Source organism: Tachypleus tridentatus, chromosome 1 (assembly GCF_004210375.1).
Source record: "Tachypleus tridentatus isolate NWPU-2018 chromosome 1, ASM421037v1, whole genome shotgun sequence".
In the NCBI taxonomy this organism is placed as follows: Eukaryota; Metazoa; Arthropoda; class Merostomata; order Xiphosura; family Limulidae; genus Tachypleus; species Tachypleus tridentatus.
In genome coordinates, this window is record NC_134825.1 from 173,430,263 (window position 1) to 173,452,930 (window position 22,668).

The 22,668-nt window shown below is 37.4% G+C and overlaps 1 protein-coding gene across 2 annotated transcripts in view; it reads right to left on the bottom strand.

Moving 5' to 3' along the window:
* The window catches only part of LOC143230439 (QRFP-like peptide receptor), a 90,480-nt gene that overhangs the window by 49,960 nt on the left and 17,852 nt on the right, over positions 1-22,668 (bottom strand). Inside the window, exons 2-3 of one of the 2 annotated variants that reach the window (XM_076463989.1) lie at positions 16,357-16,435; positions 4,985-5,349 (exon numbers count right to left, since the gene is read on the bottom strand). In XM_076463989.1, coding sequence (XP_076320104.1) covers positions 4,985-5,323 — 339 coding nt within the window. In that variant the 5' untranslated portion in view covers positions 5,324-5,349; positions 16,357-16,435. The remainder of the gene's footprint in view (positions 1-4,984; positions 5,350-16,356; positions 16,436-22,668) is intronic. The other variant, XM_076463997.1, reaches the window with a different exon arrangement.

The window sequence follows — 22,668 nt, forward strand, 5'->3', positions numbered from 1 at the left end:
GTGAAGGTATAATCTCTCAAAGATACATTGTTGAATAAGGTGAAGGTATAATCTCTCAAAGATACATTGTTGAATAAGGTGAAGGTATAATCTCTCAAAGATACATTGTTGAATAAGGTGAAGGTATAATCTCTCAAAGATACATTGTTGAATAAAGTGAAGGTATAATCTCTCAAAGATACATTGTTGAATAAGGTGAAGGTATAATCTCTCAAAGATACATTGTTGAATAAGGTGAAGGTATAATCTCTCAAAGATACATTGTTGAATAAGGTGAAGGTATAATCTCTCAAAGATAAAATTGTTGAATAAGGTGAAGGTATAATCTCTCAAAGATACATTGTTGAATAAGGTGAAGGTATAATCTCTCAAAGATACATTGTTGAATAAGGTGAAGGTATAATCTCTCAAAGATACATTGTTGAATAAGGTGAAGGTATAATCTCTCAAAGATACATTGTTGAATAAGGTGAAGGTATAATCTCTCAAAGATACATTGTTGAATAAGGTGAAGGTATAATCTCTCAAAGATACATTGTTGAATAAGGTGAAGGTATAATCTCTCAAAGATACATTGTTGAATAAGGTGAAGATATAATCTCTCAAAGGTAAAATTGTTGAATAAGGTGAAGGTATAATCTCTCAAAGATACATTGTTGAATAAGGTGAAGGTATAATCTCTCAAAGATACATTGTTGAATAAGGTGAAGGTATAATCTCTCAAAGATACATTGTTGAATAAGGTGAAGGTATAATCTCTCAAAGATACATTGTTGAATAAAGTGAAGGTATAATCTCTCAAAGATACATTGTTGAATAAGGTGAAGGTATAATCTCTCAAAGATACATTGTTGAATAAGGTGAAGGTATAATCTCTCAAAGATACATTGTTGAATAAGGTGAAGGTATAATCTCTCAAAGATAAATTGTTGAATAAGGTGAAGGTATAATCTCTCAAAGATACATTGTTGAATAAGGTGAAGGTATAATCTCTCAAAGATACATTGTTGAATAAGGTGAAGGTATAATCTCTCTCAAAGATACATTGTTGAATAAGGTGAAGGTATAATCTCTCAAAGATACATTGTTGAATAAAGTGAAGGTATAATCTCTCAAAGATACATTGTTGAATAAGGTGAAGGTATAATCTCTCAAAGATACATTGTTGAATAAGGTGTAGGTATAATCTCTCAAAGATACATTGTTGAATAAGGTGAAGGTATAATCTCTCAAAGATACATTGTTGAATAAGGTGAAGGTATAATCTCTCAAAGATACATTGTTGAATAAGGTGAAGGTATAATCTCTCAAAGATACATTGTTGAATAAGGTGAAGGTATAATCTCTCAAAGATAAAATTGTTGAATAAGGTGAAGGTATAATCTCTCAAAGATACATTGTTGAATAAGGTGAAGGTATAATCTCTCAAAGATACATTGTTGAATAAGGTGAAGGTATAATCTCTCAAAGATAAAATTGTTGAATAAGGTGAAGGTATAATCTCTCAAAGAGGGACGTTTGGTTCTTTATCTGCAACCATTTTGTGCTTGTTTTTTAATCTTATTCAAGATTTTCGAAAAAAATATTATTGAACAAGAGTAGTTTTGTATTGTTAAACAACACGAAATTCAAGTATGCTCCAATTGTTTTGTGCTGGTACATACTGCTGTCACTGATAACCGTTTTCGGTTCTATTGTACACATTGTTATATGAAGAGTTCATTATATTGTTTTTATAGTTTACACCGCTGTGCATAATAGTTACCCTGAAACGTCCTCTTGGTTAATGGAGTATACAAATCTATAATTTTGGTATGTTTCTCTGTTTCTCGTACATATTATTACATAACAGGGCAAATACCCCTTTACATTAATTTTGTCTATCTATTACCTTATACGTTGTATGTAACAATGTACGTAACCATCAGATTCATTTTGTCTGTCTACGTACTTTCCGTATTTACTGCTACGTAACAATGCACATAACCATCCAGTTTTAAGAAATTAGTTTGTAATTAAAACTAAAAAGTTCAAAGATATTTTCGTACACTGGTTTTACGTTATCGTTTAATAATTATCGGTTGAAACGTGATCAACCACAATACTTCGTTATGCCTACTGTTTGTGTCTTGAGTTGTAACGTAGGACGACAGTAGGAATAGCGATACGTTGTACAGAACCGAAACGGTAATGCAAGTTCTCGTTGCACGTCTTTCTGTGAAATAGCTAACAGCAATGCGACATCATCAACAAATAGGACATTATTAAATTATTAGGTTATTTATCACTGATTCAAATACATTAGATACATAAAGATTGGAGATTCAGGTTTGATTCAGTAAGTTGAAGACCACGAAACTTCCAAAGTTTGTTAGTCACGTGCTTGAAACATATTCAAAATAATTTCTTTCTTTACAAACTTATGTTATTGTTGTCCCGGAAAATATTTGTTTGCTTGTTTTTGAATTTCGCGCAAAGCAACACGAGGGCTATCTCCGCTAGCCGTCCCTAATTTAGCAGTGTAAGAGTAGAGGGAAGGCAGCTAGTCATCAACACCCACCGCCAGCTCTTGAGCTGCTCTTTTACCAACGAATAGTGGGGTTGACCGTTACATTATAACGCCCCCACGGCTGAAAGGGTAAGCATATTTGGAGTGACGGGAATTCGAACCCACAATTCTCAGATTACTAGTCAAGTGCCTTAACCACATGGCCATGGTGGATAGGAAGCAAAACACCAGGGTTCTGATTATTAATGTGGAACTTCTCTCCTAATTTGAACCTATCTCTATGGAGTATCAGTTTATATTAATACTAGACTTCGTATACTGTTAAAATTTAGTTTCCAGGTAAATATTGGTCAATAGCTGGATTAGGGTCAACTGGTTTCCAATAAAAAGAAAAACTGACTGTATTCCACTTGGAATTCCAGAAAGAACTGGTGCTAATGTCCATTTAACAAAGGCAAGATTTCATTCCTGTTTTTAAGAGCAGAAAATTTGAATGTTTTGTGTTGTTGCTAAAATAATTAACACTTCTGTTATTTCGGAATATCTTCTTAATTGTTTGTTTGTTTGTTTGTTTTTTAATTTCGCGCAAAGCTTCACGAGGGCTATTTTCGCTAATCATCCATAATTTTGCAGTGTTAGATTAGAGGGAAGACAGTTAGTCATCACTCACCGCCAACTTTTGGGCTAGTCTTTTACCAACGAATAGTTGGATTGACCGTCAAATTATAATGCCCCAACGGCTAAAAGAGCGGGCATGTTTAGTGGGACTAGTATTCGAACCACCGATCTGAGCAGACTGCGAGTCAAGCGCCCTAACCATCTGGCCATGCCGAGCCAAACTATAGGAAGAGCAGCTACCCAACAGCACCCACAGTTATCTCTTGATCTACGCTTTTAAAATAAATAGAGGGATTGACTGTCACCTAATAACGCACCCATGGCTGAAAGGACGACCATATTCGTTGAAAGGGATTCGAAGTTGCGACCATCAGGTTAAGAGTTGAGTGCTCTAAGCACAGGCCATGCCGGGCTGCTGACATTGAATTAAATATGGTGCTTTAGTTTTTCAACTGATTCCAAGTATCTCGACCCTCTGTAGTTCAGCAGTAAGTTTGACAAGTCATTTTTTGTTTGTTTTTCTAATTTCGCACAAAGCTACTCGAGGGCTATCTGTGCTAGCCGTCCCTAATTTAGCAGTGTAAGACTAGAGGGAAGGCAGTTAGTCATCACCACCCACCGCCAACTCTTGGGCTACTCTTTTACCAACGAATAATGGGATTGACGGTCACATTATAACGCCCCCACGGCTGGGAGGGCGAGCATGTTTGGCGCGAACCCGCGACCCTCAGATTACGAGTCGCATGCCTTAGCATGCTTGGCCATGCCGGGCCTTGACAAGTCATAACGCTAAAAATTGGGTTTCGGTACCCGCAGAATTCAGTCCACAGTCAAACGAGTCTTTAACCTTGCACTTAACGATAAATAACTCGATAAACCAAACATTTTGATATACTTATGTCCAGCTTCCTGGAATACAAACCTCCAAGTGTTCGCTTCCTTTTCATGATAATTACTTAACTCTATGCATTTCTTCGAAAGCCCCACTAAGGAATAAAATAATAACAGAATGAAAGCAAGGAGGACGTTGTTGGTTGGACAAGTACACTGATTTTTCTTCTTTATTTCCTGAAGTGTTACTCTCAAGAGTTCAACACGAGCTCAGCGAGGAAGATACGTCACGTGCTATAATGTCTCGTGTCTCTCGTCATTTCGTGATAAGTAATTTTATTTTTATAAGTTTGTAGCTTGGCGAAGATTGATAGAAGCTGAAAAATAAACCTTCCAGAAGAAAGTTATACAACTAAGCATTCATGTCATCCAATATTTATTGTTCCTCATATTTCTAGGAACAAATTGTGTTTTTTCTTTATTGTCTTCGAATTTGTTTGTTCGTTGAATTTGGTGCAAAACTACTCAAAGGCTAGCTACGGTATTCGTCCCTAACTTACCAGTAATAAAACTAGAGGAAAAAGCAACTCGCCAATACTACCCACCGCCAACTATTGAGTTATTCTTTTACCAATGAATAACGGAATTGATCATTTCTAACCACTAGGTCATGCCAGGCGGTTTTCCAAATATAAAATCGTACAGTGCTATGTTGTAAGTAAATAAACTTGTAGCAAGACTTAAGAAACAAATAACATGAAACTGAGTGGGGACATGTGATATTGACTGGCTGTCCTATCTCTAGATGCTAGCTCAAACTTACAGATGGCTTTACCACAGATCTCTATCTTGACCATTCGATCCGCGGGCACACAACGTATTGTTTATGTTACAAATATTAATATCTTTTTTAAGACAAGGTTTAATTAATTTCACGACTTTCAAAAGTTAGACATTTTTATAGATAAAGCATGGTATTAAGTGATAAAACCCGAACTGGGTAAGGTAAGTAAAGAGCATTCTTACCTTTACAGGAACACAAACGAGTATCAAGAGAAGGTCAGCGGATGCCAGACTAGCAAGAAAAATGTTACTAATAGTGCGCATGCGTCTGAATCTGACCACCGTGTACATAATGAGAATGTTTCCGGTCAAGCCAATAATAAGGGTGAGGCCGTACACGATGCTGGTAGGAATCAAATCGTCCAGAAAGAACGTTCCAAAGCTGTCGTTAGGGTCGTAGTCGTACAGAAACGTGGAATTCACCGAGTTGTTTTTCTCGTCATCAGCATATTCAGTGTTATTCAATACTAATTCTCTCTCTTCGTCTCCCATAATTAGGGCTACTGGTGATGTACCCTCCATTGCTCGATCAACAAACTAGGCAATACCTAGACAAAGACAACAATTAATTACAATAATTAGCTGGACCAAGAAAAGATTCCTGTAAATATGCTCAATTGAATACTTTAGAGAAAACAATTAAAACGGGAACAGCTAAAACAGGAACGCACCGCATTAATTGCTTAACGCAATATCTGAAAAAAACAACAACAAAATTCTAGCATTCACCTAGAAAAGATTTGTTTGTTTTGGAATTTCGCACAAACCTACACGAGGCTATCTGCGCTAGCCGTTCCTAATTTAGCAGTGTAAGACTAGAGGGAAGGCAGCTAGTCATCACCACCCATTACCAACTCTTGGGCTACTCTTTCAATAACGAATAACGGGATTGACTGATACATTTATAACACTCCCACGATTGAAAGGCCGAGCATGTTTGGTGGAATAGGGATTCAAACCTGCGACCCTTAGATTACGAATCGAACACCTTAACCACCTGGACTACAGCGTATTGATTATGCAATTAAATGCATAAAATAGAACAATAAAATGTATCTAGAAGTTAATTATAAAAAACGTTGCAGCATAGTATGGGTCGAAACAAACCACACGTTTGAAACTGTTAACAAGTGGAATACAAAAGGTGTTAAACATCTATTACGTAATGTATGTCATTTTGAATAGCTTGAAACTGAGTTAAATTATAATTTAGAAATTAAATACGTATCGATATGTATTCAATTAATGGTACTCGCCAACACCGAACGCTATAACGGAACATGCTAAATAGAAAACAGGCAAATATTTTGCTCAGAATTTTAGTGTAAGTTACAGGAATTAGGTAGTAGACTAAGGAAAGCTAACCCTCACGTACATGAGATAATGATACGAGAGACACAGAAATCTAACTGCTAGAAAGGGCTAGTTAGTAACACGAGAAAGTTAAAGACAAACAGGCATATAAACAAAGCTGTTACACGGAATAAACGTGGCTGCAATGCAAGAGTTCAGGTAAAACATGTAGTAAACAACAGAACAAATTACGAAAATAATCATATAGTAAACAACAGAACAAATTACGAAAATAATCATATAGTAAACAACAGAACAAATTACGAAAATAATCATATAGTAAACAACAGGCCAAGCCAGCAAGAACAAATTACGAAAATAATCATATAGTAAACAACAGGCCAAGCCGGCAAGAACAAATTACGAAAATAATCATATAGTAAACAACAGGCCAAGCCGGCAAGAACAAATTACGAAAATAATCATATAGTAAACAACAGGCCAAGCCGGCAAGAACAAATTACGAAAATAATCATATAGTAAACAACAGGCCAAGCCAGCAAGAACAAATTACGAAAATAATCATAAAGTGCAAAATGGTTGAAAGGCGGAATATAGTGACACTTTGCTAGAGACAGTTTGAGGAGAGAACATAACAAATATAAACGTTTATAAAAAAATACAGTTGTGTATATTAACCATGATGAAGACGCAAAGGCGAAACGTTGGTTGAGATATATACACAAATATTTTTTTTATATATCTAATAGTATAAAATATTTTAGATTCACACTATTGCTTACTATAATAGTTATTATTTAGTTTATTTAGCGATTTAATATTTACTAATTATTTCCTTTCATAATAAGAGAGGTAAAAGTAATCGTTTTTATTTTAAGTGAATAGTTATGACTAGTTTGGTTGCGTAACTTGGTAAGAGTCTTATGTTGTGTGTGTCTTTCATCTGTTTTAGTATTGTTGGCACCAACATGAACCTTTGGTATTATTATTATAACCGTAAGTGAGTATTGCCGCACTATAGCGTCGCCTGCGTAGTTTATAGAAAATTCGAGACCTCAGTTAAGCATGTTATAAATATAGGCGACCAAGTGAGAGCAAGTAAAATAAAGTTCAGTGAGAAAAAGAGTTAGAAAATGTGAAGTTAGCCGGCATGTGAGTGATTGGCTTTAACAGGTGATCTTATAAAGTGAGTTTCACAGTTTATCAGATATAAGGAAAATAATTTGCTTTGTCTGTTTGAATCTGTCTGTGTGGACTATGATGAAAGGATGCAATTATTTGAAATTCGAGATACAACTGTAGTAACCCATACAGTAACGTATGTGAATTTATCGCAGATTGTATAGTAAGAAACAAAGCTGAGAAAAAAAACAAACCTCTCTTGTGAATTAAATTATAAATGACATAATTGATTTAACCTGTGTGGACTTTGACTAGAAAAGCGAATTATTTAGAGTTTTAGATATAATTGTGATATTGTATAGTCTAAAGAATTTTTGTACACACATTTGACTTGTTCTGTATATGTATTATTATTGGAATAAGTGGATTGTGTGTTGTTTGTCTATTGTTCGAATTTTTCGCCAACTAGTCACAGACACGCACTGTAAAAAAATCAATTATAAAACCTTAACAGAGTAGTTTTATCCAAATGTGTAATTTTCTCTAGTATGTACTGCAAATTTTTAAAGATAACAAGTAGAAAACATTAAATGGGACTGAAGAACATATGTTCCGCGTGTGTCAAACAGTAAAGTCCTCACTGTGTTTTTGCAGTCCTAACTGTGTCTTTGCAATATCCACAATAGCAAGGTTTTTAAAGCCGGTTTCAAATGGCACAAGAGGGCGTCGATCTACTTCTCCTAACAACTAGCACCCACCATACAGCTGGACTGATTGGAATAAGAGTGGTAAAGTGTCTTGTTCAAGGCCACAACAGAATGATACGAGCTCTCTTCGACCTCGCGCCCATAACTCGCCCTCTCTGTCTGGCTAAAGAGATATCTTACAAGGTAACTCGGTATCGAGTTTCACGAAATAGTTGGTAACTTCAACAGAAAAAACAGTTGTAGCAGAAACAATGAAACATAATTCCAGTAAGAATTATAAACGAAAGTAGATGGAGTTCCAATACCATGGGTTGTATATCAATCATATATCGCGTCAATAAAATTACACCAGTAGTTAGTTTTAAAATAGACAGAATAGAATGTTTGTTACTAACTGACACAAGCTCTGGGTTTTTTTCTGCTTAGTATAAAAAAAATTAACATTATTAAATAATATATAGAAAGTAATTTCAAAGAGTATCTCAACTTCAATAACTAAACATTCAACAAGACGATAGGTAAGTATCCTGTTTAAGTAAAAGATGGAGAGGTGAAACGAGATAGAAGTTCCCCTAGTGGCACAGCACTATGGCTGCGGAGTCGCTCCGTTAAAACCGGGTTTCGAGAGCCGTGATGGACAGAAGCATAGATATCCTATTGTGTAGCTTTGTGTTTAATTCTGAAGAAACAAATATAGATAAAGAAAATACGTGATTTACAAGGACAAGTGTTTCTAAGAAGTCACAACATTGATGTATCCATTACTAGAGGTTGGTTCGGGATTATGCCATCTCGCTCGCTCAGTAATGTAGTCAGACACCGAGCACGTGCAATGAGCATGGCAGTGGCGATCTAAAATTAAAACGTAATACTACTGATAGTTTACTCAGGCATACACCCCATGGTACTGATATTAATCCTTGTGATGATAACGCAATAACACTAATTCCCTTTGTAATTATAAGGCAGCAGTATCATAGTATTGTCAACGCAATAATATTGGTAACTCATAATAACTCAAATAATAACGCAATAATACTGATACTGCACGTAATAATACAATATGTAGTTTAAATGATGGTAGGGATTTTAGTTGGGTGTTTTTCTTATAGCAAAGCCACAAAGGGCTCTCTGCTCAGCCCACCGAGGGGAATCGAACCCCTGATTTTAGCGTTGTAAATCTGGGGATTTTAGTGTCATGATAAAAATACAACTAGTACTAGTAAAACAATAAGCCTAGTAGTAGCGATAAAAGTACAACTAGTACTAGTAAAACACTAAGCCGAGTACTAGCGATAAAAGTACAACTAGTACTAGTAAAACACTAAGCCTAGTAGTAGCGATAAAAGTACAACTAGTACTAGTAAAACACTAAGCCGAGTAGTAGCGATAAAATACAACTAGTACTAGTAAAACACTAAAGCCGAGTGGTAGCGATAAAAGTACAACTAGTACTAGTGAAAACACTAAGCCAGTGTAGTAGCGATAAAAGTACAACTAGTACTAAGTAAAACACTAAGCCTAGTAGTAGCGATAAAAGTACAACTAGTACTAGTAAAACACTAAGCCGAGTGGTAGCGATAAAAGTACAACTAGTACTAGTAAAACACTAAACCGAGTAGTGGCGATAAAGTACAACTAGTACTAATAAAACACTAAAACCTAGTAGTAGCGATAAAAGTACAACTAGTACTAGTAAAACACTAAGCCGAGTGGTAGCGATAAAAGTGCAACTAGTACTAGTAAAACACTAAACCTAGTAGTAGCGATAAAAGTACAACTAGTACTAGTAAAAAACACTAAACCGAGTGGTAGCGATAAAAAATACAACTAGTACTAATTAAAACACTAAGCCGAGTAGTAGCGATAAAAGTACAACTAGTTACTAGTAAAACACTAAACCGAGTGGTAGCGATAAAAAATACAACTAGTACTAGTAAAACACTAAACCGAGTGGTAGCGATAAAAGTTACAACTAGTACTAGTAAAACACTAAGCGGAGTAGTAGCGATAAAAGTACAACTAGTACTAAGTAAAACACTAAACCGAGTAGTAGCGATAAAAGTACAACTAGTACTAGTAAAAGACACTAAGCGAGATTGTAGCGATAAAAAGTATAACTAGTACTAGTAAAACACTAAGCCAGAGTGAGTAGCGATAAAAGTACAACTAGTTGCTAATTAAAACACTAAACCGAGTGGTGGCGATAAAAGTACAACTAGTACTAGTAAAACACTAAGCCGAGTGGTAGCGATAAAGTACAACTAGTACTAATAAAACACTAAGCCGAGTAGTAGCGATAAAAGTACAACTAGTACTAGTAAAAACACTAACCCTAGTAGTAGCGATAAAAGTACAACTAGTACTAGTAAAACACTAAACCAGTGGTAGCGATAAAAGTACAACTAGTACTAGTAAAACACTAAGCCAGTAGTAGCGATAAAAGTACAACTAGTACTAGTAAAACACTAAGCCGAGTAGTAGCGATAAAAGTACAACTAGTACTAGTAAAACACTAAGCCGAGTAGTAGCGATAAAAGTACAACTAGTACTAGTAAAACACTAAGCCGAGTAGTAGTAGTAGTAATGAAAGAAAGAATTGAAATGAACGCAGAACCAGTAATCAGAAGTAGTTGAATCTAACAGCACTTAAAAGTAAAAGAGTCAGGTTTTCATAAAGAAGTGTGATGTTAAATTAGGAGATAAATATATTAAACGTAAGCAACAGTTAGTGAATTTACTACATTAGTATGGAGACGTATTTGTTGTAGATAAAATAATTATTACGAAGACGTGATATTCTCAAAGGACGTTTAATGCTAACTATAGAGATGACGGCACTTTTTCTATCAGTGGTGATTCTATAGACAGGGTTAATAGGAAATTATAAACAACTGACTAGAAAATATAATGAAGGATAATGGTCTGTTAATGGAGTTAAACCAGAGTGAAGCTATAGCTTCTGTGTGAGACATAAGTCGATAGAAAAGACGATTAATTTATGTCAGACTGATAATATGACCTATGTTTGTTAGTATTTACAGTAGAAGTTACTAGGATGGAATTAACCAGATTAATGTAAATATTCAACACAGCAGCTGATAAGATAGTGTTCGTAATTCATATCCTCTAGTTAGTTAGAGCTTGTTTGTTTTATAGCAAAGTCACATTTGGTTATTTGGTGAGGCCATCTCGTGGAATGGAACACAGTTTCAACGTTCCAAATCCGCTGTTCCAGAGTAAGTTAAAAAGAGTGTTGGATGAAACTAAGGGGGAGCTTACATAATATTTATAGCTTACAATGTCTGCTCATAGTGCCCAAATTTCCACGTAATACACACGGGAATAAGTAAATATTGCAGTTGTTGAGGGTATTACTACAGATCATGTATTTAGTTCAGGTTATGTAAGATATTTTTATTATTATTAAACATTTAGCTTATAGTAAAGTAACAACTGAGAACCCCGTATGGATATTCTAAGCGACCACTATACTTATCAAGAATTAACTGCCCCCCCCCCCGTCGCTCAGTTTGCAGGATTGAAACACTAAAAAATAACTAGGTTTCAATACCCGTGGTTGGCAAAGTACAGATAGCCTGGTTACTAAGCACGAATCTACAAATAACAAAATTTATATTACGAAATGTATCAAATAACCACTCACAGTAAGTGACCACAATTCAGGGACATGACAACACCGATGTTACCCTGTAATTACTTGACATTACTCGCAGGATAAGATATGGGATTTATGTGAAAACATCTACCACACAAACATTTTATTTATATAGAACTGAGACACTTGGTACTTGGTTATGTAATATTAGAAACGAAATAGCCCTGTCTATAGTATGTCCCGAGTTAGACGTGCAACAATTAGACGATCAAACAAATGGTAAAAATCAGGGTTGGTGGTTATTTAAAATTGTTGAGTTCCTCACAAAGATAAGGTGTAGGTCTACCAGCGTGCTTTAGAAACAAGACCAGGTACAGAGTTTCGTAAATACATTTAAAGGTGCCAACTGTTAGAGAATTTATATCAAATGAAGAAAAGAAATGATTCAAAGAATTAGAAGCCAGTGTAAGAATATCAGCACTTAATATCAGCACTTAATATCAGCACTTAAGAATATCAGCACTTAAGAATATCAGCACTTAAGAAAGAAACCCTGTACTTAACCCAGAATAAATCAGGATTGGTTATTATAAACTTGTGTGTGAACAATATTAAAATAATGTCTGAAGTACAGTAGTTGATTAATCCAATAACGCTGTGTTGAGTAATCTTATTAGTAAGTATACTGTTATATGAAACTGAGAGACAAGCTGGGAAAGAGGATCAATGTCTTGATTGTTTAGTGAGGATAAATTTAAATATTAGAATTAAATGATTTGGATGGACAAAACTGGATACGGAAGTAGATGAATTACTTAGCCTGACGACAGGATTAAAAGGTATTAATCCAATTCATGGGGCCCCAATCCATGGGGCTAGCTAATTATTAAAATTATACAAGTTCAAAATCGTTTGGTAAAATTATTGTTAAATCTATACAGAACTGGTAACAAGGTAATATCTAGATCTAGGAGTTTCTTTATCTGTTTTTTTCAATCTCGCGCAAAGCTACCCGAAGGCTATCTGCGCTAGCCCTCCCTAATTTTGTAATGTTGGACTAGAGAGAAGGCAGCTAGTCATCACAATCCACCACCAACTCTTGGGCTACTCTTTTACCAATGAATAGTGGTATTAACCGTCACATTTTAACGCCTCCACGGATGAAGGGACGAGCACGTTTGGTGTAACAGAGATTCGAACCCGCGACCCTCAAATTTCGAGTCAAACGCCTTAACCCACCTGGCCATGTAGGACCATTTAGGAGTCAAAGGGTCGGGTTAGGACGAAGTTAAAAAAACAACAACCTTGTTAATAAATTAAAGGAGAGACAAATATGATAAACAATTCAGAATACAGTTGGAAGAGGGGCGGGTGCACAAATGATACAAAGGCGTGAGAATCCACTTATAGCGAGAAAAGGAATAGTAGTTATAGAAAAGTAACGTATTGTTAAAAAACAAGTGGCATTGTGGATGGATTACAGATTGCACGTGAAGCCACCATGCACTGAACGTATTGTTAAAAAAAACAAGTGGCATTGTGGATGGAGTACAGATTGCACGTGAAGCCACCATGCACTGAACGTATTGTTAAAAAAAACAAGTGGCATTGTGGATGGATTACAGATTGCACGTGAAGCCACCATGCACTGAACGTATTGTTAAAAAAACAAGTGGCATTGTGGATGGATTACAGATTGCACGTGAAGCCACCATGCACTGAACGTATTGTTAAAAAAACAAGTGGCATTGTGGATGGATTACAGATTGCACGTGAAGCCACCATGCACTGAACGTATTGTTAAAAAAAAAACAAGTGGCATTGTGGATGGATTACAGATTGCACGTGAAGCCACCATGCACTAAACGTATTGTTAAAAAAAACAAATGGCATTGTGGATGGATTACAGATTGCACGTGAAGCCACCATGCATTAAACGTATTGTTAAAAAAACAAGTGGCATTGTGGATGGATTACAGATTGTACGTGAAGCCACCATGAACTGAACGTATTGTTAAAAAACAAGTGGCATTGTGGATGGATTACAGATTGCACGTGAAGCCACCATGCATTAAACGTATTGTTAAAAAAAACAAGTGGCATTGAGGATGGATTACAGATTGCACGTGAAGCCACCATGCACTGAACGCATTGTTAAAAAAACAAGTGGCATTGTGGATGGATTACAGATTGCACGTGAAGCCACCATGCACTGAACGCATTGTTAAAAAAAACAAATGGCATTGTAGATGGATTACAGATTGCACGTGGGACTGATATCAAAGGTTTTCATCTCGTAAAGGTTAAGTGATAAGACAAAGTGGTCATTATGTTCCGTTGCGCCTGCTTATCTTTTCCAACTTCCTTTCAGGAAAGGACTACCCTCAAGGAAGAGAAACAGCACAATGGACAAGTATCTACTACCATTCGTTCGAATGGGAGGAGGGTGAGTATAACCAGGGATTGGGGATTATTCCCCATTGGTGCCAACATTAACAACTAGAATGTAAACGTTATATGTAAAAGATGAGAGAAGACCGAGTTGACTAGAGGGATAACTAGCATCTCTTGTGAGGATTCATTCGTCTGACCATCACACAAATGAGTTTACTTCCTTGAAAATATTCGTTCTATCTGGCCACCAAGCAAATGGACCTACCTCCTGGTGAGAATTTCCACTGTCTGGCTACAAGAGAAGTAAACCTACCTCCTTGAAAATATCTACTCTGTCTGGCCACAAGACCAACGGACCTATTTCGTGCGAGGAGGGATACGTTACTGCTTAACTAAAGCTGTTTATGTCGTTATAACAGCCGGCCCTTATCACGTTTTCTTTGTGTGTGTTTTTAACCATGGTACTCTTTTCATGAGAGAAACATTTTTGTGCTTGTTTTGTAAGTACAAGAAGTATTCTTAAAATATTAATTTAGGTTTAGGTTTTACCTCAAAGACGAGTAACACTGATGTAAGATTTTTCTTATGAATATTTTAAATCACTGTTTTCTTTTGTTATCGTTTTCCTTTCAAACTATGTCACATCCATGAAAGTTGTCTTTGTCTACACTCCTACATCATTGTATTATATCACTGTCTACACTTTTTGAATTTTGTTATGCCTGAAAACGGAGACGAGGTAAACAGATTTCTCCTTAGTGAAACTTACAATCCGTTTTCCTTATTTCTAGAGCAATACTACTTCCGGGAAATAATATTTGAATTGCATAAAATGTTCGTAAAAATGTATTCATCCGCGAAAAATAAAGAGTTTTGTATTACATTTAGCTGCCTAAGCGACCTGATGATCCGTGTGAAAAAGTGGATACTGGATAATCTCTCAAATAATAAAAACGAGTGTAATAATTTCTTTGCATATAAGTGTACAAATAGCAATACAGGTAACCTATATGTACCATTGTTGGAGACGTCTCATCATATGTGTACTATTAACGAAGACGGGTCTTTCTAACTCTCAAATCCGATACCATTACTTTATCTACATGCTATTGGTATAAAGTGTATTTATATGATGGGTTTGAAAATAGGGTAGCGAAATATAAACCGTAATACGAGACAAGGGCAGTAGATACACGTTTATACAAAACACAAATGCAGATATTGAAGGGAACTAGCAGCGTACAGGCTTTGAAGTCGTTGTCTGTCGTGAAAATGTCTAAAAGACGCATATTAGGTTATTGTTATTTGTGTGTGTGTGTGGGGGGGATACGTGACCGCTTAGAACATGGCGGAAAAGTTTCTTTTTATCAAATAAATGACACAGGAACTGCAGATAAAGTATTAGTTAATGTGTTTTCTGCGAAAAATACGGTTAAATATAAAGCACATTGACATCATAATGCACCAGAAACCAACATATCAGCCGTGTTTAGTGCCGAGATAAACCAGATACATGCAACGTAACCTGTTTTAACTGTACTGGATTTCACAAAACACACACTAGACTATATAAATATAATCTGGTCGTTAGATCGATCAGCTCGTGATCTGTAGGTCGCAGGTTCTAATCCCCGTCATATTTAGGTCGCAAGGTGCGGTATAATGTGACGGTGAATCCCATTATTCTTTGGTTATGAGTGGTGTTGATTAGCTGTCTTCCCTCTCGTCTGTCCCTGATAAACTGGGAACGGCTAGCGCAGATAACTCTCGTGTAGCAAGTTTATGTAAAATTCAAAATAAATGAAATCCAACAAATCATTAGATAAAATTAATCGGCCTGTCATGGCCTGGTGGGTTAAAGCGTTCGACTCGTAATTTGAGGGTCGCGGATTCGAATCCCCGTCGCACCAAACATGCTCATTCTTTCATCCATGGGGGAGTTATAGTGTGACGGTCCATCCCACTGTTCGTAGGTAAAATAGTAGCCCAAGAGTAGGCGTTAGTAGTACTGACTAGCTGCCTTCCCTCTAGTCTTACACTGCTAAATTAGGGACGGCTAGCGCAGATAGCCTTCGTATAGCTTTGCAGGAAATTCAATTCAAACACAAATAAATAAAATTCATCCACCTTTCTATTATGGGCTTTTTTTTTATGGTTAGACTCATATCTACCATAAACATTGTTTCATTTTAACTGTTAATAAAGGAACTGGATATAAATATACATAAACAAGTGAAATCTGAATTATTTGTACGTAGCATTATCCGACTTTCTCATTCGTCAGCGGGTATTTACGTCATCACGTCTGTTTCTTATGGTAAACTATCTCATTCTAAACTGTTAGTAAAAACAAGATTCATTGAGATTTAACTGAAATTAAGATAGATAATTGTTCTCACGATTCACGGATATATAGGATAGGTCTCTTCGGCAGCGGAGTGCGGTCGAAATGCTATAACGTCCTTCCCGCTTTCGAACCTGCAAGTATAAGGCCATTAAAATAAATATTTGTACAAAAAATATTATTATTATTATGATTAGATGGAAGATAACAGGTCACCAACAACCACCGCAAACTCTCGTACTTCTCTTTGAACAATAAGATTTGGCCATTACTCTTATAACGCACCTACGACTTGGAACGAGATGTAATCCCTCGAATTTACAATTCGGCACGTTTATCACAAAGCCATAGCTGAATCTTTCTATATTTTCATCAGATTTTTGACGATAACGATACATAACTGTTCAATAACTGATGAGCCCTTTAGTGGAACAACGGTATGTCTGCGGACTTACACCGCTGGAAACCGGGTTTCGATACCTGTAGTGGGCAGAACACAGGTAGCCCTTTGTGTAGCTTTGTGATTAACAACAAACAAACAAACAAACAAAACTACAAATTGAATTACGTATTTGTTCTTTGTCGAGTGTAAAACTACACAGTGGACCGTCAGTACTGTTTCCATCACGTATATCGAAACACGTTTAATAGTGTTATAAACCTTAAAATCAGCGCTGAGCCATTCAGGAGCTGTATAGTGTAATTAAATAATTATTATGTAAGAATCTTCTTACGCTCTGTAGTAATATAACACAAGTTTATAAGAGGGCAACTCCATAGAAAGCTGAAACCCCCAAGAGTAATAGGAATGAAGTTTAAATTTCAATCCAATATGTATTGAATGTAATAAGACTAAATTAGGTTGGTCCTGGTGATTAAAACCTCCGCTAATGCTGGTATTCATCTAACATTGAAGAAACCGAATCCAATCGCTTGTGGTCCCTGCTATAGGTGAGGTCTGGCATGGCCAAGTGGTTAAGGAGCTCGCTCGTAATCCGAGGATCGCGGGTTCGAATCCCTGTCACACCAAATATGTTCGCCCTTTCAGTTGTAGGGGCGTTATAATATGACGGTCAATCCCAATTTGTTGGAAAGAGAGTAGCCCAAGAGTTGGCGGTGGGTGGTGATGACTAGCTGTCTTCCCTTTAGTCTTATACTCTAAATTAGGGACGGCTAGTGCAGATAGCTCTCGTGTAGTTCAGCGCGATATTCAATACAAACCAAACCCTGCTATAGGTATCAACACCGGTTAAAGGTTTCTTGTTATTTTACTCCATTGTTCCTCGGGGTCTAGTCGCGCAGTCTATAATCACTTTCGTTGTAAGTCAGAACTTTGATTTAAATAACTAAATAAGACAGAAACCTGTAAAGGTGATTAGTAGTGAAGACATAAAGAGGGACAAAAACCATGGCTCCACGGTAAATGTTTTTCTTTCTTCTAATTTTCACTAAAATGAATGCATTTTGACAGCATATAAAGCTGTGTTTGCAACTTTTAAATATTTTGTACATGAACACCTGGAGTTCAGGAACGATGAAATCCACACTCTGCCCGTTCGAACTTCGCTCTTCAAGAGAAGTACGACGACCTTTTCCAAGTGAGATAATTTAACATAAATATTCATTACATAACGACAACATGAAAGGTTTACCCATTATGATACAGTTAAAAGTCGCAAATATCTAAACAAAGAAGCAAAATGTAAAAGTCTTATTAATACAAACCGATAATTAGTAGCAGTTCCAATTCGTTAACGTCGTAGCTAACGCAGTATTCTACAAGTCCATTAATGCACCCGTTTCTTGCACGTGGTATTCTGTTCGATATAATCATTGTTTAACGTAAGAGGATTTAGGCATATTGCATACAAATAACTGTACAATTTTAACAGATACGCACTTACTGTATGATGAACAGGCTACATAGTCTACGATGAACGTTGCTTTCCACCTAATCTACCTCATTTATATTTTTTTTGCGCGACTTAAAACTTTAGTTTCGGTATAAATTTTTTCTATTGAACACTTGAAGTACTGTGCAGGGAAAGGCTAGGAAAATATTGGTGTATCAACCAGCATCTACTGGTTGAAATGTATTAACAGTTGGCCAGGTGTATCAACCAGCATCTAGTGGTTGAAGTGTGTTAACAGTTGGCCAGGTGTATCAACCAACATCTACTGGTTGAAGTGTGTTAACAGTTGGCCAGGTGTATCAACCAGCATCTACTGGTTGAAGTGTGTTAACAGTTGGCCAGGTGTATCAACCAACATCTAGTGGTTGAAGTGTGTTAACAGTTGGCCAGGTGTATCAACCAACATCTACTGGTTGAAATGTATTAACAGTTGGCCAGGTGTATCAACCAGCATCTACTGGTTGAAGTGTGTTAACAGTTGGCCAGGTGTATCAACCAACATCTACTGGTTGAAGTGTGTTAACAGTTGGCCAGGTGTATCAACCAGCATCTACTGGTTGAAGTGTGTTAACAGTTGGCCAGGTGTATCAACCAGCATCTACTGGTTGAAATGTATTAACAGTTGGCCAGGTGTATCAACCAGCATCTACTGGTTGAAGTGTGTTAACAGTTGGCCAGGTGTATCAACCAACATCTAGTGGTTGAAGTGTGTTAACAGTTGGCCAGGTGTATCAACCAACATCTACTGGTTGAAATGTATTAACAGTTGGCCAGGTGTATCAACCAGCATCTACTGGTTGAAGTGTGTTAACAGTTGGCCAGGTGTATCAACCAACATCTACTGGTTGAAGTGTGTTAACAGTTGGTCAGGTGTATCAACCAGCATCTACTGGTTGAAGTGTGTTAACAGTTGGCCAGGTGTATCAACCAGCATCTACTGGTTGAAATGTGTTAACAGTTGGCCAGGTGTATCAACCAACATCTAGTGGTTGAAGTGTGTTAACAGTTGGCCAGGTGTATCAACCAACATCTAGTGGTTGAAGTGTGTTAACAGTTGGCCAGGTGTATCAACCAGCATCTAGTGGTTGAAGTGTGTTAATAGTTGGCCAGGTGTATCAACCAGCATCTACTGGTTGAAATGTGTTAACAGTTGGCCAGGTGTATCAACCAACATCTAGTGGTTGAAGTGTGTTAACAGTTGGCCAGGTGTATCAACCAACATCTAGTGGTTGAAGTGTGTTAACAGTTGGCCAGGTGTATCAACCAGCATCTACTGGTTGAAGTGTGTTAACAGTTGGCCAGGTGTATCAACCAGCATCTACTGGTTGAAATGTGTTAACAGATGACCAGGTGTATCAACCAACGTCTACTGGTTGAAATGTGTTAACAGTTGGCCAGGTGTATCAACCAACATCTAGTGGTTGAAGTGTGTTAACAGTTGGCCAGGTGTATCAACCAACATCTACTGGTTGAAATGTATTAACAGTTGGCCAGGTGTATCAACCAACATCTACTGGTTGAAATGTATTAACAGTTGGCCAGGTGTATCAACCAACATCTAGTGGTTGAAGTGTGTTAATAGTTGGCCAGGTGTATCAACCAACATATACTGGTTGAAGTGTGTTAACAGTTGACCAGGTGTATCAACCAACATCTACTGGTTGAAATGTGTTAACAGTTGGCCAGGTGTATCAACCAACATCTACTGGTTGAAATGTATTAACAGTTGGCCAGGTGTATCAACCAACATCTAGTGGTTGAAGTGTGTTGATAGTTGGCCAGGTGTATCAACCAAAATCTACTGGTTGAAGTGTGTTAACAGTTGGCCAGGTGTATCAACCAACATCTACTGGTTGAAGTGTGTTAACAGTTGGTCAGGTGTATCGATCAGCATCTACTGGTTGAAGTGTGTTAACAGTTGACCAGGTGTATCGATCAGCATCTACTGGTTGAAATGTGTTAACAGTTGGCCAGGTGTATCAACCAACATCTACTGGTTGAAGTGTGTTAACAGTTGGCCAGGTGTATCAACCAACATCTACTGTTTGAAGTGTGTTAACAGTTGGCCAGGTGTATCAACCAACATCTACTGGTTGAAATGTGTTAACAGTTGGCCAGGTGTATCAACCAACATCTAGTGGTTGAAGTGTGTTAACAGTTGGCCAGGTGTATCAACCAACATCTACTGGTTGAAGTGTGTTAACAGTTGATTAGGTGTATCAACCAACATCTCGTGGTTGAAGTGTGTTAACAGTTGGTCAGGTGTATCAACCAACATCTACTAGTTGAAGTGTGTTAACAGTTGACCAGGTGTATCAACCAACATCTACTGGTTGAAGTGTGTTAACAGTTGGCCAGGTGTATCAACCAACATCTCGTGGTTGAAGTGTGTTAACAGTTGGTCAGGTGTATCAACCAACATCTACTGGTTGAAGTGTGTTAACAGTTGACCAGGTGTATCAACCAACATCTACTGGTTGAAGTGTGTTAACAGTTGGCCAGGTGTATCAACCAACATCTCGTGGTTGAAGTGTGTTAACAGTTGGCCAGGTGTATCAACCAACATTTACTGGCTGAAGTGTGTTAACAGTTGGCCAGGTGTATCAACCAACATCTTGTGGTTGAAATGTATTAACAGTTGACCAGGTGTATCAACCAGCATCTACTGGTTGAAGTGTGTTAACAGTTGGTCAGGTGTATCAACCAACATCTACTGGTTGAAATGTGTTAACAGTTGACCAGGTGTATCAACCAACATCTACTGGCTGAAGTGTGTTAACAGTTGGCCAGGTGTATCAACCAACATCTACTGGTTGAAATGTGTTAACAGTTGGTCAGGTGTATCGACCAGCATCTACTGGTTGAAATGTGTTAACAGTTGGTCAGGTGTATCGATCAGCATCTACTGGTTGAAGTGTGTTAACAGTTGACCAGGTGTATCGATCAGCATCTACTGGTTGAAATGTGTTAACAGTTGGCCAGGTGTATCAACCAACATCTACTGGTTGAAGTGTGTTAACAGTTGACCAGGTGTATCAACCAACATCTCGTGGTTGAAGTGTGTTAACAGTTGGTCAGGTGTATCAACCAACATCTACTGGTTGAAGTGTGTTAACAGTTGACCAGGTGTATCAACCAACATCTACTGGTTGAAGTGTGTTAACAGTTGGTCAGGTGTATCAACCAACATCTACTGGTTGAAGTGTGTTAACAGTTGACCAGGTGTATCAACCAACATCTACTGGATGAAGTGTGTTAACAGTTGGCCAGGTGTATCAACCAACATCTCGTGGTTGAAGTGTGTTAACAGTTGGCCAGGTGTATCAACCAACATTTACTGGCTGAAGTGTGTTAACAGTTGGCCAGGTGTATCAACCAACATCTTGTGGTTGAAATGTGTTAACAGTTGACCAGGTGTATCAACCAGCATCTACTGGTTGAAGTGTGTTAACAGTTGGTCAGGTGTATCAACCAACATCTACTGGTTGAAGTGTGTTAACAGTTGGTCAGGTGTATCGATCAGCATCTACTGGTTGAAGTGTGTTAACAGTTGACCAGGTGTATCAACCAACATCTACTGGTTGAAGTGTGTTAACAGTTGGCCAGGTGTATCAACCAACATCTCGTGGTTGAAGTGTGTTAACAGTTGGCCAGGTGTATCAACCAACATCTACTGGTTGAAATGTGTTAACAGTTGACCAGGTGTATCAACCAACATCTCGTGGTTGAAATGTGTTAACAGTTGATTAGGTGTATCAACCAACATCTACTGGTTGAAGTGTGTTAACAGTTGGCCAGGTGTATCAACCAACATCTACTGGTTGAAGTGTGTTAACAGTTGGTCAGGTGTATCGATCAGCATCTACTGGTTGAAGTGTGTTAACAGTTGACCAGGTGTATCAACCAACATCTCGTGGTTGAAATGTGTTAACAGTTGATTAGGTGTATCAACCAACATCTACTGGTTGAAGTGTGTTAACAGTTGGCCAGGTGTATCAACCAACATCTACTGGTTGAAGTGTGTTAACAGTTGGTCAGGTGTATCGATCAGCATCTACTGGTTGAAATGTGTTAACAGTTGGCCAGGTGTATCAACCAACATCTACTGGTTGAAGTGTGTTAACAGTTGGCCAGGTGTATCAACCAACATCTACTGGTTGAAGTGTGTTAACAGTTGGCCAGGTGTATCAACCAACATCTCGTGGTTGAAGTGTGTTAACAGTTGGTCAGGTGTATCAACCAACATCTACTAGTTGAAGTGTGTTAACAGTTGACCAGGTGTATCAACCAACATCTACTGGTTGAAGTGTGTTAACAGTTGGCCAGGTGTATCAACCAACATCTCGTGGTTGAAGTGTGTTAACAGTTGGTCAGGTGTATCAACCAACATCTACTGGTTCAAGTGTGTTAACAGTTGACCAGGTGTATCAACCAACATCTACTGGTTGAAAAGT